We start from the raw sequence: 27327 nt of genomic DNA on the forward strand, positions 1-27327 counted from the left end.
AATGGGAGAGAAACACAGCTCTAATTATATATTCATGCCTGCCCTGCTATTTCATTACTGGTGTATACATACAACTCTTCCAGTGCATCTTGAGCATACACTGCAGCATTTCCTCCTTTTCCAATAGTGAACACTGATGCAACAGATCTATCAATACACCTCGATCATCCAGGGCCCTCGGGTGTTCTGTAACTGGAAATAATCTGAGGCAGTTCTGCACACAACAATTTTTATCTGCAGCACCCCTGCTATTCTAGCCTAAGAAATGTAAAGATCCAGCAATGAACGTCAGCTGTCACCTACAGCCACTGATGCAGTTCAACACTGGAACCATCCTGACCTGCAGCAGCCCTACTGTTTTAATACTGACTCAGAAACATAAAAATGCCTATGCACCAGTAATCGGACTCACAGAACCTCATGGTTCCAATACTGGTTCCCACCTGGCCGCGACAATGTACTCAGAGCATCCTCTACCATTCCGGTACTGAACCTCACACAGATATGCTTGTATTGCCATTCAATCCTCAGTTGAAACACACCTGCTATTTAAGCACTGTAAACACACAGCTTTAGAAATACACTTTATTCCTCACTTGTACACTGTCACCTATTTCACCTAGCAAACATGGTGGGCTCTGTGGGCAAAGCTCCGAGCTTGGCTGTGGCAAAATAACTCTATAAATTCCCACCAATTGTGATCAGAAGTGCAATATTTAAATATATCAGAATTTCAGCATTTAAGACAGATTGAAGTGAACCCTTCCAGTCTAAGCAACAGTAGGAGGATATTGGTCCACAAAGGAGTTTTCCCTGCCCAGTCTCAGCAGCAGTAGAGAAAGTGGTGGACTCCGGAGGGATTCGATTTACCATTCCAATATACACAACATTGGGGAAAATGTTGGACTTTGAAGGAACTGCAAATACAATTATACTGGCTAATAATTTTCTAAAAAACAAATAAATAAGTACCTTTTAAAACATTAAATATAATTTTAAATAAAATAGAAAAATATATAGTATACGCTTTAAAACATTAATTAATAAATAATAAAGTTAAAAAGTTAAAACCTGTAAAAAGTTAACACAAAGAAATATAACTACTTCCTAACGTAAACAAAACTGTAAATCCTTGAAAATGTTAACTTCCATAAGAACCTAAATACAAATATATTTTTTAAATAAATAAAAAACAACTCTTTAATAGAGTGTATTAAAAATTATTGTTAAAAACAATTAACAGTAAATTAATGAAAAATGCCAACAAAACAATTAATATAAAAATATTTAATTTAAATAAACTTCCCACTCTAGTCACCTACAAACCCACCACACAAAAATGTTAAAATATGAATATACATTAACAAAATGAAACTTACACACATAGCTATTTAGCAAGAAACAATTTACATATTTTATATTACAAAATTAATGAACAATAAAATTAAATTAATTATAATTGAATTTACTTCGCACCCAATTTCCCCACAAACCCAAAAACATGCTACATTATAATCACTGTTAAAAAAATAAACTTTTTTACATTTCAAACTTTAATAAAACAGCTAAAGTAAATATTTTAACTAACATATACTAAAATAATGAAAAAAACGATATTATTAACAACTATATTAAAGTGAACTATATTAAAGAAAACAATGTGATTTAAAAAGATAACACATATCTAAAAAAATTATATTCTTGGCAATGATATTCTCTTTCATGATACTTTTGTTTTAACGATATTCTTGATGACACGATATTAAGGTATTATGATATTTGTAGCTCAATATTTTGTCTACTCACCAATACTCTTTGCTATTTTCCTTTTACATGATCCATTAATCTTCTGCTCAGCTTTTATGTGCTGGAATGTGGGATCTTAAAAAGTGTGGTCCAGATAAATCAGCCTGGCAGCTCCACTCCGCTTATTATGGCCCTGCCTCATAGGCCATGGTACCCCTGTTGTGCCTATAATTTACTCCCCACTTCCCAGTATGTGAGACCTGGAGATGTCACGAGACTTAAGAATAGTGCCTGCTTTAGGGCGGTGAAGTCATAGCCGCTGTATCAGGCACTATGCACATGGGGCACCATTCGCGCTCTATAGGAGGATAGAGCAGGCATGACAGCCGAGACAAGAGCAGCCTGCAGATGACTTTTTGTTGCAAGCAATTTTCAGTGAATATTAATAAAGGCAATGTAACTTTAGTTGTTAATGTACTTGTGGAGAGATCTTTGTGTTGTTTAGTAACAGTTTTAATACATCATTAGGTAGCACCGAGGGATAATTTACCAGCTACAAAGCACCACATGTAACATGCAGATCAGAGATTTGTATTTTATGTAGATAGAGGGTTACTACTATTGTCACAGAGATCCATTTGTTACTTGCAGTTTATAAGTAACAATCCTTGTAATAGAGCTCTGTGAGCTATGAACCAGCATCAAAGAACTGCATGCACACTGTATGGCGTAGGGAGACACTATTGTTTCGTTATTTTATGGTTGCTAAAAAGCAGTAGCGGCTGGTGACATTTGAAAGTGGTGAGCCGTAAACTTTGTGTTGGGGTGCACTGCGGCGAGCGAGCGCAGCGAGCGAGCACAAATATCTTAAGGCGGGTTTGCGGGATCCCCATCAGAGAAAAGTTTGAAAAAGAGTGGATAAATGGTGCATTTTCAAGCAAATTTGAGAAGCACAGAGACTAGAGCTGCAAAAACACATAGAACCCGCTGCAGCACTGACTAGGACTGGTGCCACAAATAGAGCCAGCTGCAGCACAGAGACTAGAGCAGTAGATAAGTGGGAGAACTAGAAACAAATAGAAGTGCCATACATACACTAAACAGAACACCCTTTCAAATAACAGACACCCCAAACAAAGGATGCTCCATACTCAGATGAGTGCAATTGAAAATCAAAATAAAGAGCACACGGAGTATACACATGGAAACAGAAATACTCAAAATACCACACACACACTCAGCAGCAAGCAGAACGTGGCCATAAAATACAAACAAAATGCAGGCCCAAATAAACAAATAATCACAGACACTCCAAAACGGTAAATGTCACATACATATTAAATGGCATAAAGGCCAACTGGCACAAACATACACGCATGTACCGTCTGGAATATAAAGATAAGCAGCAAACACAATAAATGCTGTACGTACAAACGAAATGGAGCACATCCACTTAAATGACAACACCCATGCACCAAAAACTCAAACATACTGCATAATACGAAAGAGGAGACAGAAACTAGTTAACAGATATACAAGTAAATTAAATAAACTCCAAACAGCAAAATATTATTGTAATGCATACAAACCAAAAGGCACACAAGCGACACAATTAGCAAATGAACCTACCAACAGAGGTTTGTTTAAAGTCGCCTACATGCACATTACATGTACATAATCAAATGGTACTCGAATGCAGCTAAAATACCTACTCCGATCATTAATCTGGGAATGAAGCACAAACGATGAAACACACAGGGGCTGGATAAGTATCCGCCCACCAGCGCTTATTAACCGAAGACAAATATCGCTCTGAAATGATTACTTCGTTCCAGGCAGAAGGGATTTATTCAGTTTTCAATGTGAAACAAGGCCCCAATTCTATTCCTCTTAGAAAAGCGCAGCCAGCTCTGTCACATTACAAGGCAAACATATGTTTCTCATTGGAACACGAATGTAAATAAAAATTCCTGATGTCAAGAATATTTTCCAACAGGGCTGGACCTGCCCACTTCCCTCCGGCACCATTTCACACTTCTGTTTCTGCAAAGAACTTGAGAAATCCTCTTTCCCCATTGGTGATGGAAAAACGTAACACCCCAAAATACTAATTTAAACATGCAAACGTTTGAAATGTGCAGAAAAAACGAAACTAGACCGAGATAGCGGGGCCAAAGTGGCAAAAAAACATGTCTGCAAGAGCCAAACATACCCATGGGCTGCTTGAAGTCACATTATTATGTCAGTCACATCATAGCGCTTTAGGGCTTTCACCTTATTCACAACCACTTTCACGTCCCTTACTGTTCTGAGGCACATTCGGGTTCTCTATCTAGACTCTCTGTATTTCTCTCTATCCCATCTCTCTGTGTGTCTCCCTCTCCTCTCGCTCTCTCCTGCAAATACTGGGCAAATACCAATATTAGGCGCTACAAACTACTCACTCCTGCCCTTCCCTTCTAGACATTGGTTTGGGCCTCGAGGCACTGTCCCTGGGCCAGTCTTTGGGGTACTCGTGTACTGAGAACCCTGACCTTCTGCGCTTCAAGGCTCTGTGTCCAGGACCTGTGGCTCACAATGCAGCCTACTGCACCCCCTCCTGTTCCGGCGCCCTCGGGCCCACTGCGCTATCTACATAAAATACAAATCTCTGATCTGCATGTTACATGTTGTGCTTTGCAGCTGGTAAATTATCCATCTGTGCTACCTAATGATGTATTAAAAGTGTTACTAAACAACACAAAGATCTCTCCACAAGTACATTAACAATTAATGTTACCTTGCCTTTATTAATATTCACTGAAAATTGCTTGCAACACAAAGTCATCTGCAGGCTGCTCTTGTCTCGGCTGTCATGCCTGCTCTATCCTCCTATCAGAGCGCAAATGGTGTCCCATGTGCATGGTGCCTGATACGGTGTCTATGACTTCACTGCCCTAAAGCAGGCACTATTCTTAGGCCTCTTGACATCTCCAGGTCTCACATACTGGGAAGTGGGGAGTAAATTATAGGCACAACAGGGGTACCATGGCCTACGAGGCAGGGCCATAATAAGCGGAGTGGAGCTGCCAGGCTGATTGATCTGGACCACACTTTTCAAGATCCCACATTCCAGCACATAAAAGCTGAGCAGACGATTAATGGATCATGTAAAAGGAAAATAGCAAAGAGTATTGGTGAGTAGACAAAATATTGAGCTACAGATATCATAAAACCTTAATATCGTGTCATTAAGAATATCGTTAAAACAGAAGTATCTTGAAAGAGAATATCATTGCCACGAATATAATTTTTTTTAGATATGTGTTATCTTTTTAAATCACATTGTTTTCTTTAATATAGTTCACTTAAATACAGTTGTTAATAATTTCGTTTTTCACATTATTTTAGTATATGTTAGTTACAATATTTACTTTAGCTGTTAATATTGTTACTATAATTTTTTTTAAATAAAGTTTGAAATGTAAAAAAGTTGTTTTTTTAACAGTGATTATAATGTAGCATGTTTTTGGGTTTGTGGGGAAATTGGGTGCGAAGTAAATTAAATTATAATTAATTTTATTTTGTTCATTAATTTTGCAATATAAAATATGTAAATTGTTTCTTGCTAAATAGCTATGTATGTAAGTTTCATTTTGTTAATGTATATTAACATTTTAACATTTTTGTGTGGTGGGTTTGTAGGTGACTAGAGTGGGAAGTTTATTTAAATTAAATATTTTTATATTCATTATTTTGTAATTGTTTTTAATTAGGTTATTGTAATTAACGATGTCGTTTTTTATTTTTATGATTGTTGTTTTAATTGTTTAGTTTTGTTTATAGTACATTTATATGTTGTTTATAGTATATTTATATGTGACTTTTTAAAGAAGTCGAGGTTTCAGTAGTGGGTTGTTTGTGGTTTAGGGGTATAGGGTGGGAAGGTATTAAATGTAAAATGTGTACTTTAATAATTGTTCTTAATAGGTCATCGATTAATTGTTAATTGTATATATTTTTAATGTTGAAGATATTATGTTTCTAATGTTAGCTGTTGGCATTTTTCATAAATTTACTGTTAAGAGTTTTTAACAATAATTATTAATACACTTTAATAAAGAGTTGTTTTTTTATGTATTTAAAAAATATATTTGTATTTAGGTTCTTGTGGAAGTTAACAATTTCCAGAATTTACTGTTTTGTTTATGTAAGGAAGTAGTTATATTTCTTTGTGTTAACTTTTTACAGGTTTTAACTTTTTAACTTTATTATGTATTAATTAATGTTTTAAAGCATATACTATATATTTTTCTATTTTATTTAGAATTATATTTAATGTTTTAAAAGGTACTTTTTTATTTTTTTTAGAATATTATTAGGCAGTATAATTGTATTTGCAGTTCCTTCAAAGTCCAACATTTTCCCTAAAATGGGATTGTGAATGAATCAGTATTCTTCACAATCCCATTTTAATAGTCAGTTGGGATAGTCAGTTCCGCAATTTGGAAGGGACATCAAAATTAGACAACCAATGCATAACTAAAGAGAATAGATGTTCTCCTATGTGTATCTTTTAAAAAGGTTATTTGGGAGTAGGCAGTGGTACAGTGCCAATTTGAAAAAAAGGAAACTTTTTTTTACCACTACCCTATTTCCTTCAAGGAAACAGGCTGCATTTAAAAAAAAATCTCTATTGAGTGGCAATCACAGAAATGGCGGTCTGCTGAACAATGCATGCCACCATCCGTGTAGTGCCTCTAACTGGATTGAGTTATAATTTGCAAGCTACTTCATGAATATTATTGAGGTAGCTCCAGTGCTTCGCTTGTAAAAGAATAAGTCCAGGCCCCAAAGTTTTGCTCAGAAGCCAGCTGCCAGTGCTTTCAAAGGTTGGGGTGCTGAATACCAAGGCTACATAGCTATGATTCCACCTAATGCCTCTTTAATCCATCACCTAACACTCCCTGCCTCCTTACCCCACTCTTGTAAGTTCTTTTTGATCCCTGTATTCTCCCTTTGGCACGGTCTTTCCATAGTTCCCTTATTTCTTTTCCACTGGTATGTTTTTCTCTCTCTTGCTTTGTTTCAACATTTGTTGCTGAGAAAATAAGTGCTGGTGCACACAAGTGGTGCTGGTGAGTCCCACCTGCAGCCACTTGTTCAAATTAGGCACTGGGTAGGTCAGATTGCAATCAACACTGAATCCTATTTCTACATAGGCTGGTTGGCAAAACGACATTCTGGCTGGCAAAATACTGGTCAGAAACTGTAACCAGTATTTTTGACCAGAATGTATATATATATCAGGCTCTCCGCTCCTTATTTGTGTTGGTTGGAGTGCCCTACCACAAAAGGAAAAGAACCAAGGTATTTTCCCAGAGGAGAGGCAGAAAATGGATATTGGGAATTTTACGAAAGCCAAGAAACTTTTAACCTGGTGAGTAGGTGGGGTACCAAAACATCTTAGTCAGAATATCGTCTGGTAACAATAATGCACCCAATGGGGTTAATAAAAGGAACACTACCTATCGGGACAATATTTTTTTTAATTATGTTTAGAACATGATATTTATGCCAGACAATAATATTTTTTTATGATGTTCTGAAATACAATCTTCATGAACATTGCGTATGGATTTCACCTCCAACTGGGGAAAGCCCAAGCACACATATTCTGGGGTGTACTCGAGCAGATATCTCTACATGGCAAAATATTTTCCAGAAGAGACAAAAGTGCAAAGTCTACATGTACTTGTATGCTAATACTAGGGGAGTAAGAGTATGTGGTCAAGATGGCAGCCAAGATAAACGCACTATGAAACACTCTGTGCCTTCCACTCGCTTGAGGATATCCTGCCATGCAACAGCCACCTCCTGAATCATGTGTTCGCCACAACCCACTCAGGTCTCACAGAGAACAGCGCCAAGCTGAAAAGCCGTGCTTTGGTGACGATCAATGGTTGATCGGAGCTGCAGCCTGCAGGAGATTGTGATCTTGTGACCCTTTGGCAGATGGGCAGTAGAGCCATGGGAAGAGTATTCAGCCTACAGAACACTGTGTCGGCAACTCAGCATTGTAGCTGACTGCTTTCTCTGGCTTCCCTGACAGACTCCCACAGGCACCAGGGTGGGACTGACACCAGCGACCGGGGCAGAACTGGGAGTCACCATCCAAGTAAGCTCCTACACCCTGACACTCCTGAGGCAACGTGGCAAGGCACTCTGGATACCTCTGAGCACCCCCACCCACACAACACTGCTCATCCTTGGATAGGCAGCGGCAGGGGGGTGAAATTACAGTGTTGCCGAGCCGGAGTGGCTTAGATGAAAGCACTGCTTCTTCCTTCCCACTACGGGATGTGGAGGTAAAGAGACATCAGCGATACACTGGTACCTGCCCAGAAAGGCCCACACACATGCAGGAGAACTTAGACTTGGAGAAACATGGATTGTCACCAGTTCCAGAGTGGGGGTAACTTGCAGTGTGCGGATATTCCCCGCTGCCCCGCCCTGGAGACCCACAAGGGGTGTTATATTGGGCTGCACCTGCAGGGGAGCCCAACTCTCGCCATCTGGATTTTCTGCCCTGCAGTCATGGTTAAGCAATGGTGCCTAAAGTGGGACCCGGAGTGTGGGTGGGGAGGCATCTCACCTCCCTGCCACTCGCGCACCACAGTGAGCAGCGGATGGCGGTAGGCCAAGGGCCATGCCCGCAAATGCGGAAACATTTGATGAACTCTTACAGGCGCAACTCCAGGCCCTCCAAACAGAGGTGACAGTGCTGCAAAACAGGACGGAGGATGCAGATAGTAGATTGCACAGTAACAATGTTCGCATCGTGGGGCTCCTGGCAGGAGCAGAGAAACCCAACATGAAGCTTTTCATTGATGATTGGTTGTTCAACACTGTGGGGGAAGGGTTCTACCTTCTATTCAGTTGAGAGGGACCATAGAGTTTCTGGGAGGGCACCTCTGTTGAGTCCTTGCCATGACCGGAGGAGACGCGTCTCTTTAATTATGGTGACCGAGATCATTTCTTGCAGGTCGCTCGTGCAAAGAGCCCATGGCAAGTGGAAAACAATATAGTGAACACTTATTCAAACTATACAATAGACGTGCAAAGCCCACGGGGAACTTTCATGCTGATTAAGCAAAAGCTTTGCCAGTTATGAAACCGATACTCACTTATGCTCCCAGCTAAACTGCATTGTGGACCCTGGCTGCTCTAGCTTCTTCCCAAAACCATTAGAGGCTTGGTAATAACTGGAGACCGAGGGTAACACCCCCCCCCCCCACCACCACCACCACGAGACTCACAGAGACCTAGCAGCAGACGGTGTCGGAGGCCCAGGCGACGGCAGCCTGAAACTCCCAGGGACAGACCGTCAGTGGAATAAGCAGTGAAAGATCGAGTCTTGGTGAAAGCTGAGCTGTAATCCTGACATAGTCAGACCGTGAGCTCTTCTGACCACACTGAGGCCTTTGGACGACATTTCCCCGGAACTCCGGGGAAAGCAAACAAAATACAAGAGGTAGCAAACGATACATTACAAGAGGATAAGTGAGGTGTGCATGTTACAAAGGAGGACACAATACAAGTAGATGTATAATACTGCAATAAATAGCAGACTCTCAAACCACAAGAACACATTGGGAAGGCCCTTTTATAGTCATGTAGATCAGAGTTTCCTATAATGGAAGGACTTCCTTCAGATAATAGAGAGGGCGTGAATTAAATTTGGAAGTGTCTTTGAAGGTGGAGAGCTTTGAGGTCAGTTTTGAAGGCCTGGGAAGAGGTGGTGGTAAGGAGCTGAGGCGGAAGTGATAAACTGATGCCCTCTAGAGGGGTGACCATGAACGCACTCCAAACGACTGACAAATATAAGTTAGGCCCAGTTTGGGCAACTATGTATAGTTCTTGGACCAGCATAGCACGCTTTAGTAGACACGAAACTCAACACAAGGGTGTCATGGCCCGATGTCCCACCAAGTGAACAAATGCCGGCACCTGGTACGGCTATCAATGTACCTCAGTAACCTCTGGCACTGTGGGAGCAGTCGAAAGTCATATAGATCGAGAAATGCACTCTATCACTGCTCTAGATGTAAGATGCAACCAAGTTATGCTTGTATATGAATGTGTTTCTGATCTGAAAAATAAAAACGAGCCAGTGTGGCAAAAAAAACACAAGGGGGTAAAACAAAACTTTTTATCACCAGAAAATGTGTTGACACCTGTGATGTTTGTCGTTTCTTTAAGTGCATTTACATGGAATATTGTGAATCCCAGAAAAACATTATGAAAATCAGATGCTTAAGCCTACAGTTTTTTTTTTTTTTGGTGAATAATCTCATAGGAATCTAAGATCCATCAACAATACATAATATGAAACAAGTATAATTATTATTTGGCCCATTATTAGTGCACAAGGTAAAGTAATATGTAAATTGTTCAAATGAGGCATATTTCTAAACGCAAATGAACAAATGTATAAGTTTGCACTGGAAGCAAGCTCAAACCTGAAAGTATATAACGGTATGACGTCAGAACATGCAGGGCAACTTTACACAATTTGGGATGCAACAGACCACTGAGTAATTAACGCTGGTAATTACAATACATCGTAGATGAAACAGAAGTCGTAAGACATTGGGCAAGAAACAATGTACAAAAGAGATCAAAATCAAACCTGATAAGATCAGAGCCTTGTATAGTCATTATGCAGGCACTCATTCGTTTTCTCTTTAATAGAAGACTAAATTCATCAGTTCAAAGCTGCATAATGGAGTTGTGGAATCCTAATTAAAGATCAAGAGCTGTACCGTCGCAGCTGGCGCCCGGTGCGACAATCATTTCTGGCGCCCCACCCCCATAACCCCCTCCTCAGAATCTCTCAGTACCACCAGGCAAAAGGGCCCCTCATCGCAACAATCATAAGTTATTGCTAAAAACAGCACAGCACACCCCCTGAGGTCAGCGCCCAGTGTGGCCGCATAGGTCGGACTGCCCTAAAGCCGACTAAGATCGTGATCCTGTTCTGTGCCTGTGCAGAAGCGCGAAAGGGATCTTAGATAATGTTTTGGGAGTATTGGCGCCCTCTGTGGCGCAAGCAACCCTACCCAACTCCACATGCCAGCAAATGAGCACTGGGCATAACACCTTGGAATCCTGGGTCAGCAAGCACCCCTTTGTGTTTTTGAGCTGCCCTGGCTGCCTGCAGTGTGAGCACTGACTCATGGGTCGAGTAAGCGAGCACGTGCACGGCGGGCCGCACAGTTAAAAGGCGCACAGGATCATGATATGATCTAAGTAGCCAATTACAGCACACCAGAAGAGTTAACCTACTTACCCGGAGTTCCCAGTCTCCTCCACTGCAAGTCTTTTTCTTCTTGCTTTTCCAAAACTTTCTGCAGTTATTAAAGCAGGGACTGTGAATATCAACAAGAAACATTTAAGGAGGTCGCATTGCACTACAACAGAAACACATGAGCAGAAAAATATTTTATTTCTTGAGCATAGAATGTTCATATTATGCCTTTGGAAGAAAAGGTAAGATTTCTATACCCCTCAGGGGTCACATGTTACCAGTACTGAGTAGTAATGAGTACTGTTAGGCAATAGTAGCATCTGTTATACTTTGGGGAATTCAGTATTTTGAATGTAGGTGTTGAAATTAATATTAGTATCCTCAGTAGCAGAATTAGTAACAGCAGGATTCTGGATTTTATTCTTTTAATGATCACTGTAAGTTCTGCTTTTACATCCAATTCTTTCAGACTTGAATGGCGCTTAAGCTGCAATGTATCCAAGCGACTGAACCAGAAGTACGTAACAATCAAGGAAGGAACTGAAACCATATTGGGTTCAAGCTCCAGCACCATCTTCACAGTCCTTTATCTGTTGCAAGAAGAGTCTTTGCCAGAGCCACTGGAATTATGCGGTGTGGGTGGGCTAAATAATGTGACAGGGTTGAGTAAATTATGCGCAAGAAAAGGTACGTTTTGTGATCTAACGCAGCACATTTTGTGACAGTATTGCCTTTGGTTTTTATTTATTTTTGGTGCTTTATAAAGCGCAGACATGACCAAGGTTTTCAGAGTGCTGTACAAATGAATTCTATACATACACAAAGAGCTGAAAACTTAAAAAAGACCAACAAACAAAAATCATAGACCGACATTTAAAAACTCTGATATGGTATGTTGTAACAGAGTTATCGTTAAACTACGGCCATTCGTTTAACCGTATCAATGCGGCCGCTTTTCCCGCTGTACGCTGCAATTTCAAAGTCAAGCTATCCAGGCTGAATGAAGGCTGATAGCCAGAAACCGGTCCTTGGATGCTTGATTCCAGTCTGGGAAAGACATGGCTTGGTAGTTCGGACTGGACTGTTCCCATGAGGCACAGGGTCAGAGCTGATTTGCATATAGCCAGTGTCTAACCCAGGGTGGTGTGGAGTGCAAAAAAACGATGGATTTAGGCCCAGATCCTTGTACTGGGGTGAATGTATGACATTGTTCTACATTCTGTCCATCAACTGTGTTTTTTGCAATTTTCACCCCGAGTGGGCTGGGTATGCTCAGACGTGAGTCCCAGGCTCTCCACACCACTGGAGTCAAGCTATCCAGGCTGAATGAAGGCTGATAGCCAGAAACCGGTCCTTGGATGCTTGATTCCGGTCTGGGAAAGACATGGCTTGGTAGTTCGGACTGGACTGTTCCCATGAGGCACAGGGTCAGAGCTGATTTGCATATAGCCAGTGTCTAACCCAGGGTGGTGTGGAGTGCAAAAAAACGATGGATTTAGGCCCAGATCCTTGTACTGGGGTGAATGTATGACATTGTTCTACATTCTGTCCATCAACTGTGTTTTTTGCAATTTTCACCCCGAGTGGGCTGGGTATGCTCAGACGTGAGTCCCAGGCTCTCCACACCACTGGAGTCAAGCTATCCAGGCTGAATGAAGGCTGATAGCCAGAAACCGGTCCTTGGATGCTTGATTCCGGTCTGGGAAAGACATGGCTTGGTAGTTCGGACTGGACTGTTCCCATGAGGCACAGGGTCAGAGCTGATTTGCATATAGCCAGTGTCTAACCCAGGGTGGTGTGGAGTGCAAAAAAACGATGGATTTAGGCCCAGATCCTTGTACTGGGGTGAATGTATGACATTGTTCTACATTCTGTCCATCAACTGTGTTTTTTGCAATTTTCACCCCGAGTGGGCTGGGTATGCTCAGACGTGAGTCCCAGGCTCTCCACACCACTGGAGTCAAGCTATCCAGGCTGAATGAAGGCTGATAGCCAGAAACCGGTCCTTGGATGCTTGATTCCGGTCTGGGAAAGACATGGCTTGGTAGTTCGGACTGGACTGTTCCCATGAGGCACAGGGTCAGAGCTGATTTGCATATAGCCAGTGTCTAACCCAGGGTGGTGTGGAGTGCAAAAAAACGATGGATTTAGACCCAGATCCTTGTACTGGGGTGAATGTATGACATTGTTCTACATTCTGTCCATCAACTGTGTTTTTTGCAATTTTCACCCCGAGTGGGCTGGGTATGCTCAGACGTGAGTCCCAGGCTCTCCACACCACTGGAGTCAAGCTATCCAGGCTGAATGAAGGCTGATAGCCAGAAACCGGTCCTTGGATGCTTGATTCCGGTCTGGGAAAGACATGGCTTGGTAGTTCGGACTGGACTGTTCCCATGAGGCACAGGGTCAGAGCTGATTTGCATATAGCCAGTGTCTAACCCAGGGTGGTGTGGAGTGTAAAAAAACGATGGATTTAGGCCCAGATCCTTGTACTGGGGTGAATGTATGACATTGTTCTACATTCTGTCCATCAACTGTGTTTTTTGCAATTTTCACCCCGAGTGGGCTGGGTATGCCCCGCCCCCCCGCCCACGGAGTGAAAAGCGGGTGAGGAGCTTGTTGTTGCGGGACGCTTTTGCCTGTTGTTTGCTGGCCATCCTTGTTGCTACCTTCCACTGACTTCTCGCCTTCGTGATTGCTCTTGTGGGGGAGAGAGACCTCGCCGGACCCGCTTCGCGGGTCCCGCTGCGCCGCATACCAAGTGTGTGCTTACCTGGGAGAGGAGCTGTGACCTCGGGGCGCGTGGAGCTGCCGGCAGGGCTGCGAGCTTGGAAGCAGGGACTTAACCTACCAGGAGTCCCTGCGAGCCCTATTCGACACACCTGGGCTGCTCTCCCTGCTGGCCCCGCCCCCCCGCCCACGGAGTGAAAAGCGGGTGAGGAGCTTGTTGTTGCGGGACGCTTTTGCCTGTTGTTTGCTGGCCATCCTTGTTGCTACCTTCCACTGACTTCTCGCCTTCGTGATTGCTCTTGTGGGGGAGAGAGACCTCGCCGAACCCGCTTCGCGGGTCCCGCAGCGCCGCATACCAAGTGTGTGCTTACCTGGGAGAGGAGCTGTGACCTCGGGGCGCGTGGAGCTGCCGGCAGGGCTGCGAGCTTGGAAGCAGGGACTCAACCTACCAGGAGTCCCTGCGAGCCCTATTCGACACACCTGGGCTGCTCTCCCTGCTGGCCCCGCCCCCCCGCCCACGGAGTGAAAAGCGGGTGAGGAGCTTGTTGTTGCGGGACGCTTTTGCCTGTTGTTTGCTGGCCATCCTTGTTGCTACCTTCCACTGACTTCTCGCCTTTGTGATTGCTCTTGTGGGGGAGACAGACCTCGCCGGACCCGCTTTGCGGGTCCCGCAGCGCCGCATACCAAGTGTGTGCTTACCTGGGAGAGGAGCTGTGACCTCGGGGCGCGTGGAGTTGCCGGCAGGGCTGCGAGCTTGGAAGCAGGGACTCAACCTACCAGGAGTCCCTGCGAGCCCTATTCGACACACCTGGGCTGCTCTCCCTGCTGGCCCCGCCCACCCGCCCATAATCTTTCCCCCTTTATTTTAAAAGGAGCTAAACGGGCCGCTGCGCGGGAGCGCGCCCGGGAGAAGCCCGGGACAAGGGCGGGACCGTCTGTGGCCGTCAGGGGCCGAGGGAGGCTGGGCTGGGCCAGCCCTCTGACAATGACTCTAACGGAATATATAGTACCAAGTAAATTGCTGTGTCAGATAAGTGCCTAAGATTAAGTTTTGTAAAAGGGCTGGTGACCACAAGGTATGTCTGTATCCCCAAGTAGTATTGTTTCGATGACCCTACCGGTCGAGTCTGGGCCAGTAGTTATTGGACCTTTAGACAAATTCTTTAACCGCCCGACCCAGATTATTGATAAAGAGATAACGCTTGCAGAGAGGCGTGCTGAGCGTAGATTATCTATTGAACTTCTTAAAAACCCTATAGACAAGCGCTCTGCACAAACCTATCCTGCATTGGTAACACCCTTATGATCAGTAAACCTGCCTGTTGTAGCCGAAATATGTCATGATGTTATCACAAACAAGGAGAACCAGGGTACTGTAGCTGAACTGATTTCATCTTGTGTGAGCCATACTGACTCTATAACATGTACAGCAGAATTATGTGCTCAGGTTTCCTTGTCCCAACCTAAATCTGGATCAAAAAGAAAAAGGACTACTGTATCTAGAAAATGTTATCCAGCTAAACCCCCACACAAACTTAGAAAAGTAAACAAAAGTACGTGCCCCAGTAAGGCTGTCACTGAAGTAAGCCGTAGTAGGGAAATTATACAAGAGGGGGATGTTGTGCTATTAGACAGCCCAGATCCTAGTACTATTAATTCTTCAGTCACTGGCTTGGCAATGGCAGATAAACTGCCACTTCTTTGCAACCTGCCTGACTTAGCAAGGTTGCTACGGTCAATTCTGCTCCCATTAGAGGAACGAATTAGTAAGCTTTCTGACCGGCTAGACCATTTTGAGCAGGTAACATTAGATAACTTTTTCTCAACAAAGGCATTGATAAAAACTCAAGCAAGGCTGGATGAAAGTAGTAAGCTCCAGAATACTACTCAATGTGTACCACAAGACAAGGGACGAAGGCAACAAATTAATTCTCCAATGCCACCTAAGTCAGGTAGTGCGGCTGTGAAGAGACCTCTCAAGCCTCTTGACTTAGCACCACCGGGACCCGTTAAAAATTCCCCTCATATTGTAATCTCAGCTCAGATTGCGGCGCAACAACCGCCGCTTAGTTTAAACTCCTTGGTTACTGTGGGAGCAGGGGGTAATGCGTGTACTAGAACAGGTACTGCTCCACCAACTGCCCCTCTAATTAGTAACCAGCTTTTAGCAAACAAACTTGCACCCCGCTCTGTTCCTATAGTTCCCAGACCGTCCTTACCACCCTTGATAAAGCCACCTCATAAGAAACCCCCCATGAACCTCACCCCAGATTCCTTTCCCTTTGTAGTAGTCCTTATAAATGTCCCACCACTTTTAACGGGACAGAGAGAAACCTTCCAGATGCTTAAAAATAAGGTTATGCACTGGCTAAGGGTGAATCGGCCTCTACCAGGGGAAGTTGATGGATTAATATTGGAGGTAAGGAGAATAGACTGGATAGGCTGTACTACCAAAAGCCTGGGGGGGGACTGTATTGTGGTTAATTTTCAAGATCCAAGGGTGGCAGGATGGATAACAAGACAGGGATGGGGCACAAATAATGGAGGAATTGGCATTGCTGACCTTACTTTCTTCTACCCACGTCCTACTAGTGTTTCGACTAGCCTGCTTAATGAGCAAAACTGCCCTTCCAACCTTCAATGGCCAAGGATTACTACATCAGCTCCACTGCTACAGTGCCATAACCATATCACTGGCCCGAATTATAATCTCCCGGGTGGATGGCAAGATCTAGGGTGGGGATGTTGACAAACCCTTGATCATATGAATACTAGTAGGGGAAGAAATAGCAGGAATCAACAAGGGGATTGTGATGAACTTGATTTAAATGCTGGTCTGACGTTAAATGTTATGAATATTGGCAATGAGATCGTGAATATGGTGGAAGGTTGTGGGGAAGCAAGTGTCAACAATGGAGCGGGGGAGTTACCCACACTAACTGCAAATGTTGACAATGATATGGATGGGGGTGGTATGAGGAAAATCGTGAGACTAGTCGGGAATGATGAAAGCTCAATGAACCACCAATCATGTTCTAATACAAATGCAGCACGTGGGGATGGGCTTAGCTCTAGGAAGTTTTTATCTTGGAATATTGCCGGGCTGGGCAGCAAGTTAGAATCACAAATTTGGTTAGATTTCATTAATGGGTTCGATGTGTGTTGCTTTCAAGAAACATGGGCCTGTGACCCTGTTTTCCTCCGTGGGTATTTAAATTTTTCAATCCCAGCCTCAAGAGGGGCTAGGGGTCGGCCAATGGGAGGGCTTACAGTATGGATAAAGCAGGACCTGGATATTTCTATTAAAGTGTTGGATTTGGGCCTTAGGGACATACAAATGTTAAGATTGTCTTCAGAAAGGTGGGATGTGATCGATCTGTATAACATCTACGCAAGAGGTACCAACTCAGGGAGTTCTTCCACCTTAGAGGCATTGTCCGCCTTCTTAGAAATTAAGTCACTAGGCAACAGAGTAGTAGTAGCTGGGGATTTAAATAGGTGCTTCGAACCACTTGACAGTACAAAAGATCCCCTAGGTCATGATGAGGACATACTCTGGGGAGTACCATCTCTGTGTTTAAATCCTGTCAAGCGGTGGACGAAGGACACACTGCTACTAAACACCATGTGTATGGAGCATGGGTTAAGAGCCCTAAATGGGAGGACATCAGGGGACAAAGAGGGTGCTTGTACTTTTGACAATGGTCACAGTAGGAGTAGAATAGATTATGTAATATGTAGTCTTTCACTCTGGCAGGGGGTTCTTGATATGGTCATCAAGGGTAGATTGGAAAGCGATCACAATCCCCTTTGTGTGACCCACAAATGGTGGAATGTTGGGCCCCAAAACATGCATATAAGAAATGACCAAATCCCAGTAATGGCCAACAATATGCGAAGGTTGAAATGGCCAAGGGTACTAGCAAATGAAGAAACAATGACCTTCATTAGTGTTGAGGTGGATAAGGCTCTTACTTCTATGGAAGTGGCAAAACCTACAATCCCTGGTTCCAGGGATATTACAGATATTCACAACAAGTTTTTCTCTCTCCTAAAACCACACTTTATGCAACTACAAAGCACCAAAGGTAAAACACCTCCTAAAGCGGCCAGGTGGTTTAATCGCCAGTGTAGGTCAGCACGATTGGCACTGGGCCATTCTATCAGAGAAAGAGATAGGGCTGCAATTAGTGCAGCCAGGAAATTGTATAATACAAGCATTTCCCAAGCAAAGAGAAAATGGGATGAAGAGCACTGGGCAGAGTTGAAGGAGGCTTCCGGTAGTAAGGACTCCAGGCTTTTTTGGAAGATTATAAAGTGGGGTAGAGGTGGTACTCCTGATAGGCCTGATAATAATGTAGCTGAAGAAGCCTGGGTCGAGTATTTTAGACCACAATATGCAGAAGTAAAGAAGGTTGGGATAGGGGAGGTGATATCGCCAGTCTTTGCTACTGATAACCTGTTTTCCCTCAAGGAAGTTGAAATAGCAATTTGCTCAGTCCAAGGGGGGAGGGCACCAGGGTTAGACGGGATACCCTCGGATGTCTTTAAACAAGACATGAAGAGGTGGGCGAGGTATGTTTTTTTATTGGGTAACGCCATTGCCAAGGGAGGGGTGGTCCCTGAGCTGTGGCAAGGTGCCGTTATCATACCGATCTACAAAAAAGGAGACCGGTCTCTCCCAGCTAATTATAGGCCAATAAGCTTGATTGCTACCATACAAAAAGTTCTGGGGAAAATGGTTGTAAATCAGCTTATGGACTGGGTGGACGATAACAATGCTCTTTCCCCCTACCAAGCAGGATTTAGGCGGGCCACCAGCACAATCGACCAAGTCTTTCGCTTCACCATTTTGCAGTGGAGGACGGTATTGCTTGGCAAAGGCTGCCTGTATGTTGCATTTGTCGACTTGCGGGCAGCCTTTGATTTGGTCCCAAGGTGTAAGCTATGGATGGTCTTACATAAACTAGGCATTCCAGCTGAACTCCTTACCCTAATCATGCGATTGCATGAATGTAATTTTGCTAGAGTCCAGTGGGGTGGGAATGGCGAGTCATCATCGGATTTCCCGGTAGAAAGGGGGGTCCGCCAAGGCTGTGCAATGGCACCCCTACTCTTCTCACTATTTATTAATGGGATTGTGGGGAGGATGTTAGATGTTGGTGTAGATGCACCTTCGTTAGCGGGCGTCAGGGTCCCGATCCTGATGTTCGCTGACGATACCCTAATTATGTCAAAGACTCCTGCAGGTTTACAGCGTGCCCTAAACATATTTGATGATTTTTGTAAAGAGTATGGCCTTGAAGTAAATGTAGGTAAGACGAAGTTAATGGTCTTTTCCCCGCGCCATAAAGCCCACCCTAGGGTACTCTTGAACAATACTAAGCTAGAGGTGGTTAGGGAGTTCACATATCTAGGGGTCCAAATAGCAGATGGCCTGGGTTGGTCACATCACCTGGAAAAAACGGTATTAAAACACCAGCAAATTTCAGGGGCTTTGCGGGGGGAACATAGAAAATCTAAAACCAAACCCATCAAGCCTGTCCTCATAGCGTATGATGCAAAGGTTATAGGTGCGGCCCTATATGGTGCAGAGTTGTGGGCCTGGGAAAAGTTATCGACCTTACAGACATCAGAGAATAAGTTCCTTAGAGGAATTACAGGCGTCCCCCAGAGCACCCCCCTAATTCCACTGCTTCTTGATCTAGGTAGACGATCAATTAGTGATAGAGCGCGATTGCGCCCCATTCTTTACTGGAGACGTCTTTGGACAACTCCAGAGATTAAGCATTATGCAGATGGATTCCTGGCGATAATTAAGGAAGATAATTTTCATAAGATCAACTGGCTAAACAATTTAAGAGCCATGTTAATTAAACTGGGCCTTTTTAATCTTTGGACCAATCCACAGGGGGAAGTTTTTCCAAGTAAAGAAGCCCTCAAGTCTCACTATTGGGATTGGGTAGATAGCAGCCTTCTGAGGGGCACGAGATCTGATTCTATGGCTGGTCGCTTTTTGGAAGTCAAAATCTGTCCTATTTTAGAAAACTATTGGGACAGTATTACTGCCCCATTGGACAGGAAGTTAGTCTTCCAGTTAAGGTCTGGATGCCTTCCGCTAAAAATATTGACTGCAGGATGGCAGAGTTCGACCTCTATGTGTTGCCCAGCGTGTAAAGCTGCTACAGAAAGTCTAGGCCATTTTTTATTTGTCTGCGATGCTTATTTGTTACCAAGGAGGGTATGGCTAACTCCAGTCTGTAAAAATCTTGGGACACGACATAGTGTAGTGGCTATGAGAATCCTATGCACATCCACTCAAGAGTCGATTGTTCTTGGAGTGGCCAAATATCTGGGGTGGGCTTGGTCAATCAGGCGGAGGTTGATAGGTAGGCTTATTTAATCTTATGTAATTTTTAATGTAGTTCTAATGTAATTTGGTCTTATTTTTGTGTGCAATTCTTATTGTCTAGTATTGTATGAGCTTGCACAACTGTTTTTTAGAATATGTATATGTATAATGATGAATGATTAACTGTTTTTATCTGTATTGTATTTGATTATATGTTGTGCTTTTATGAGAAGTTATCTCGAATAAAGCTTTTACTACTGCATATAACCAGTGTCTAACCCAGGGTGGTGTGGAGTGCAAAAAAACGATGGATTTAGGCCCAGATCCTTGTACTGGGGGTGAATGTATGACATTGTTCTACATTCTGTCCATCAACTGTGTTTTTTGCAATTTTCACCCCGAGTGGGCTGGGTATGCTCAGACGTGAGTCCCAGGCTCTCCACACCACTGGAGTCAAGCTATCCAGGCTGAATGAAGGCTGATAGCCAGAAACCGGTCCTTGGATGCTTGATTCCGGTCTGGGAAAGACATGGCTTGGTAGTTCGGACTGGACTGTTCCCATGAGGCACAGGGTCAGAGCTGATTTGCATATAGCCAGTGTCTAACCCAGGGTGGTGTGGAGTGCAAAAAAACGATGGATTTAGGCCCAGATCCTTGTACTGGGGTGAATGTATGACATTGTTCTACATTCTGTCCATCAACTGTGTTTTTTGCAATTTTCACCCCGAGTGGGCTGGGTATGCTCAGACGTGAGTCCCAGGCTCTCCACACCACGGGAGTCAAGCTATCCAGGCTGAATGAAGGCTGATAGCCAGAAACCGGTCCTTGGATGCTTGATTCCGGTCTGGGAAAGACATGGCTTGGTAGTTCGGACTGGACTGTTCCCATGAGGCACAGGGTCAGAGCTGATTTGCATATAGCCAGTGTCTAACCCAGGGTGGTGTGGAGTGCAAAAAAACGATGGATTTAGGCCCAGATCCTTGTACTGGGGTGAATGTATGACATTGTTCTACATTCTGTCCATCAACTGTGTTTTTTGCAATTTTCACCCCGAGTGGGCTGGGTATGCTCAGACGTGAGTCCCAGGCTCTCCACACAACTGGAGTCTAGCTATCCAGGCTGAATGAAGGCTGATAGCCAGAAACCGGTCCTTGGATGCTTGATTCCGGTCTGGGAAAGACATGGCTTGGTAGTTCGGACTGGACTGTTCCCATGAGGTACAGGGTCAGAGCTGATTTGCATATAGCCAGTGTCTAACCCAGGGTGGTGTGGAGTGCAAAAAAACGATGGATTTAGGCCCAGATCCTTGTACTGGGGTGAATGTATGACATTGTTCTACATTCTGTCCATCAATTGTGTTTTTTGCAATTTTCACCCCGAGTGGGCTGGGTATGCTCAGACGTGAGTCCCAGGCTCTCCACACCACTGGAGTCAAGCTATCCAGGCTGAATGAAGGCTGATAGCCAGAAACCGGTCCTTGGATGCTTGATTCCGGTCTGGGAAAGACATGGCTTGGTAGTTCGGACTGGACTGTTCCCATGAGGCACAGGGTCAGAGCTGATTTGCATATAGCCAGTGTCTAACCCAGGGTGGTGTGGAGTGCAAAAAAACGATGGATTTAGGCCCAGATCCTTGTACTGGGGTGAATGTATGACATTGTTCTACATTCTGTCCATCAACTGTGTTTTTTGCAATTTTCACCCCGAGTGGGCTGGGTATGCTCAGACGTGAGTCCCAGGCTCTCCACACCACTGGAGTCAAGCTATCCAGGCTGAATGAAGGCTGATAGCCAGAAACCGGTCCTTGGATGCTTGATTCCGGTCTGGGAAAGACATGGCTTGGTAGTTCGGACTGGACTGTTCCCATGAGGCACAGGGTCAGAGCTGATTTGCATATAGCCAGTGTCTAACCCAGGGTGGTGTGGAGTGCAAAAATACGATGGATTTAGACCCAGATCCTTGTACTGGGGTGAATGTATGACATTGTTCTACATTCTGTCCATCAACTGTGTTTTTTGCAATTTTCACCCCGAGTGGGCTGGGTATGCTCAGACGTGAGTCCCAGGCTCTCCACACCACTGGAGTCAAGCTATCCAGGCTGAATGAAGGCTGATAGCCAGAAACCGGTCCTTGGATGCTTGATTCCGGTCTGGGAAAGACATGGCTTGGTAGTTCGGACTGGACTGTTCCCATGAGGCACAGGGTCAGAGCTGATTTGCATATAGCCAGTGTCTAACCCAGGGTGGTGTGGAGTGCAAAAAAACGATGGATTTAGGCCCAGATCCTTGTACTGGGGTGAATGTATGACATTGTTCTACATTCTGTCCATCAACTGTGTTTTTTGCAATTTTCACCCCGAGTGGGCTGGGTATGCTCAGACGTGAGTCCCAGGCTCTCCACACCACTGGAGTCAAGCTATCCAGGCTGAATGAAGGCTGATAGCCAGAAACCGGTCCTTGGATGCTTGATTCCGGTCTGGGAAAGACATGGCTTGGTAGTTCGGACTGGACTGTTCCCATGAGGCACAGGGTCAGAGCTGATTTGCATATAGCCAGTGTCTAACCCAGGGTGGTGTGGAGTGCAAAAAAACGATGGATTTAGGCCCAGATCCTTGTACTGGGGTGAATGTATGACATTGTTCTACATTCTGTCCATCAACTGTGTTTTTTGCAATTTTCACCCCGAGTGGGCTGGGTATGCTCAGACGTGAGTCCCAGGCTCTCCACACCACTGGAGTCAAGCTATCCAGGCTGAATGAAGGCTGATAGCCAGAAACCGGTCCTTGGATGCTTGATTCCGGTCTGGGAAAGACATGGCTTGGTAGTTCGGACTGGACTGTTCCCATGAGGCACAGGGTCAGAGCTGATTTGCATATAGCCAGTGTCTAACCCAGGGTGGTGTGGAGTGCAAAAAAACGATGGATTTAGACCCAGATCCTTGTACTGGGGTGAATGTATGACATTGTTCTACATTCTGTCCATCAACTGTGTTTTTTGCAATTTTCACCCCGAGTGGGCTGGGTATGCTCAGACGTGAGTCCCAGGCTCTCCACACCACTGGAGTCAAGCTATCCAGGCTGAATGAAGGCTGATAGCCAGAAACCGGTCCTTGGATGCTTGATTCCGGTCTGGGAAAGACATGGCTTGGTAGTTCGGACTGGACTGTTCCCATGAGGCACAGGGTCAGAGCTGATTTGCATATAGCCAGTGTCTAACCCAGGGTGGTGTGGAGTGCAAAAAAACGATGGATTTAGGCCCAGATCCTTGTACTGGGGTGAATGTATGACATTGTTCTACATTCTGTCCATCAACTGTGTTTTTTGCAATTTTCACCCCGAGTGGGCTGGGTATGCTCAGACGTGAGTCCCAGGCTCTCCACACCACTGGAGTCAAGCTATCCAGGCTGAATGAAGGCTGATAGCCAGAAACCGGTCCTTGGATGCTTGATTCCGGTCTGGGAAAGACATGGCTTGGTAGTTCGGACTGGACTGTTCCCATGAGGCACAGGGTCAGAGCTGATTTGAATATAGCCAGTGTCTAACCCAGGGTGGTGTGGAGTGCAAAAAAACGATGGATTTAGGCCCAGATCCTTGTACTGGGGTGAATGTATGACATTGTTCTACATTCTGTCCATCAACTGTGTTTTTTGCAGCTTTATAAAGCGCAGACATGACCAAGGTTTTCAGAGTGCTGTACAAATGAATTCTATACATACACAAAGAGCTGAAAACTTAAAAAAGACCATCTAACAAAAATCATAGACCGACATTTAAAAACTCTCATATGGTATGTTGTAACAGAGTTATCGTTAAACTACGGCCATTCGTTTAACCGTATCAATGCGACCGCTTTTCCCGCTGTACGCGGCAATTTCAAAATTACCGCGTTACATGACGAGCTCAGCTCGTCATGAGCGCACGGCAGGTTACGCTCATGACGAGCTGAGCTCGTCATCAGCCTGGAAGGGGTTAAGACTGGAATATGTTCTCCAGGCAGGCTTTCCAAAAGTCAGCTTAACGTCTGTTCCATTCTCGGTACCTGGGAGACAATGATTTTGTGGGTCCTACTGGTATGGGTCTGCCTCTGCCCTTTATTGGTATTACTGTCATTGTGCTGGCCACTACACCAGTGGACAGGCTCATTGTAGCTTTATGATAGGAATCTGCTCATTAGGATCTTTTTCACCTCTTTTTTGAAGACGTCGATCGATGGGTTAGAACAAACCTTGGGTGGTAGGGAGTTCCAAATCCTTGGAGCCACTCCAGAAAAGGTGCAGGTGCATGTTCTTTGTTTTCTGAATAGGGGAGGTTCTAGTCTGAAAGAGTTTGCACTTCTGAGTGAGCAGCTATCTCCTGAGATTCTAATATTTTCTGCTAGGTACATTGGTTCGGTACAATGTAAGGCTTTATGCGTGATGCAAGCAATTTTCAGTTGAGTTCTGGCCTCGAGTGGGAGCCAGTTGAGAGACCTAAGCAATGAGGTAATGTGGTTGAAGCATCTAGTGCCTGTTATTTTGTCATGTTTACACTTGTTAACACTGTCTGTGCATTGGCTAAACCTCATTAGTACCTGTTCAACATCCAAATATAGCAATAAACAATGGAAAGGTGACCAGTAAATCTTGCAAAGGCCTGTCCACTGCGCAGCAACAAGTGTTGCTGCACTTTTAGTAACTTTTGAACCGTTTGAGCTAGAAACAATTTCTTTTTTCATTAAAGTCTGCAGGATATGCAGTTGATGGTGGATTATGTGGTAATTTGGCAAATCTATAGTTATAAGACAAATGCAGCCACCACACAATTACATAATTCTAGCGGTCCTGGTCTTCACTAGCTGTCTGAATCTGAAAAGTGTAGGCTTTTCTATGGGCATGTTTTCTAGAGTTGTGGCTCTCCTACAACAAATAATTTTGCTCTAATGTGATATTTCTAGCTTGTTTTTCTCTGATCACTATCAGCGTCACTGATCCTAGTGCCGTATTATGTAACTAACAATCTGTTTTTTTTATCCAGAGTTCTGAGATTTCTTTTGCTAGTGGTACAGCGTGAAATTTGACCCCACCTTTACACGTCACAAATACATAAGATATACATGCATATAGTGCATGTTTCCTGTGTGGCTTAACAACCTTAATAAGATATGTTGCACTTGACTGAGTGCTAATTTGTAATAAACCTTCTTAACTTTAGTCACTTATTCTTTGTCTTTATTGTGAAGCCAAATGGGTTATACCATTAATTGGAATTTATTGATGTAATGTTAATTCTCCTCACCTCTCAGTTGGATAAAAAGGTCCACTGGAGGATGAATGATAAGAGGGTAGGCCCAAAAGGCTACATCACTAGCATGTGATGCATCAGCACCGCCTTCATGTGACAGGGTATGCCCTAGGAACCACTGTAACCTTCCAAAGTGCCTGGGAGATATGACTGATCTTTGCAACTGTATGCATTGTTTGGTATCTTTGAACTATACTGATACAAAGTTACCAATTTGGATGAGCCTTAAGACGTCTGGGTATTCTGGTCTTCCACCAAACTTAGAGTGTAATCAGCGGGCTTTTATTATGGTTAGGGGATGTAGCCTATCTGTATTCTGTAGACCTTGTGGTTTTCTCAAAGGCCAAGACTCCAAATTTAAAAAAAATATGTCTTCCAAACTCACCAGTGGTATGGATCTGAAGTGCTGTCAGGTTGAGACGTTTCACTAACACTTAAATGTTTGGTGTGTCCGGGGATTTAGTTATGGCACGCCAGTGTTTTCACATTTTTATAAAACATGCTGGTGTTTGCTCCTTGTATGTGTTTTCAGTAATAGAAGACTCAAAAGACAGGTCAGAATTAGCATTCTTCGCCACTCTATTTCAGTGTGTTAAGCAGTTCTTGAATTTTAATCATGGAAAGTGTGGGTTGGTTTGGGTGTGTTTGCATGAGTGCGAGCATATGTAAGTGTGTGTGTGTGTGTGTGTACACATCTGTATGTGTATGTACATGTTTGTGGGCATACATGTGTATGTCTATACACATAAGTGTGTGAACACACACATATGTATGTGCACTCACATGTATACATGTGTGCACATGTATGTGGAAATGTATGCATACATGTGTACATGTATACATCGATGTATAAATATACATGTGTATGTGTATATGTACACATACAGGTGCAGGCATATGTGTACACATGTATGTGTACACCTGTATGTGAATGTATACACAGATAAGTGTATATGTACACATACATATACAAGTTTAATTGTAAATGCACACACGCACACATGTGTATGTGTACAGGGACACATACAAGTGCACGTGTACACACACACATGGGTGATTGCAAATGCACATACACGCGTAGACATACACATACATGTATACAAGTACAAATGTACACACGCAAATGTTTACTTACACATGCATGTGTACACATACGCACACATGTGTACTTGTACACTGACACATACATGTGTACACACACACACATACACATGTATGTGTGCAAGTACACATACCTGTGTACACATACATGAGCATGTGTACACATACACATGTATGTATGCATGTACACATGCACATAATGTGTACATGTGTAAACATACAAATACATGTGCACACATACACAAGCATGTGTACACGCAATACACGTCTACACATATACAAGTATGTGTAAACACACACTTTTATGTGTACACATACACATGTATGTGTACATGTACACATACACAAGTACAAATGTACACATGCGCATACACATGTATACATACAAGTGCACGTGTACATATATAAGAATACACATGTACCTGTTCTCTTACACATATGTGTATGTGTACACACAAGTACAAGTACCCATACACATGTACACATACACATGCACATACATGTGTACATGTATACATGTACACATGTGCGTGTTCTCGTATACATGTACATGTAAATGTGCTATACATGTTTAGACATACATGTGTACATGTACACACACATACACTTCTACAATGCCATGTGTGGCGCAGCAGCCAGAGTGGCTGATTCCTGAGCGCGTGGCCCACCGTTCAATCCCCAGCGGCACCTCAGCTCAGCATCATGTGACTCTGGGTAATAGCTCACTCAATCTCCCCTAAGGCCCTCAGCGCCTTGAAACCCTTGAGGGGTGATATGTTTACGCGTTACAAATACGAATTATTATTATAATTATTATGTGAACACATAAACA

The 27327-nt window shown here is 43.8% G+C and overlaps 1 protein-coding gene across 3 annotated transcripts in view; it reads right to left on the bottom strand.

The window, feature by feature from the left end:
* Positions 1-27327, bottom strand: part of LOC144768293 (somatomedin-B and thrombospondin type-1 domain-containing protein-like) — a 194070-nt gene that overhangs the window by 110629 nt on the left and 56114 nt on the right. For all 3 annotated transcript variants that reach the window (XR_013598522.1, XM_078651850.1, XM_078651851.1), the window contains exon 3: positions 11078-11156. Coding sequence is in view for 2 of the 3 variants with exons in the window: in XM_078651850.1 (XP_078507976.1) it covers positions 11078-11156 (79 nt within the window). In the remaining variant the exon portion in view is untranslated. The remainder of the gene's footprint in view (positions 1-11077; positions 11157-27327) is intronic.

The sequence above is a fragment of the Lissotriton helveticus genome, chromosome 7 (genome assembly GCF_964261635.1).
Source record: "Lissotriton helveticus chromosome 7, aLisHel1.1, whole genome shotgun sequence".
In the NCBI taxonomy this organism is placed as follows: domain Eukaryota; kingdom Metazoa; phylum Chordata; class Amphibia; order Caudata; family Salamandridae; genus Lissotriton; species Lissotriton helveticus.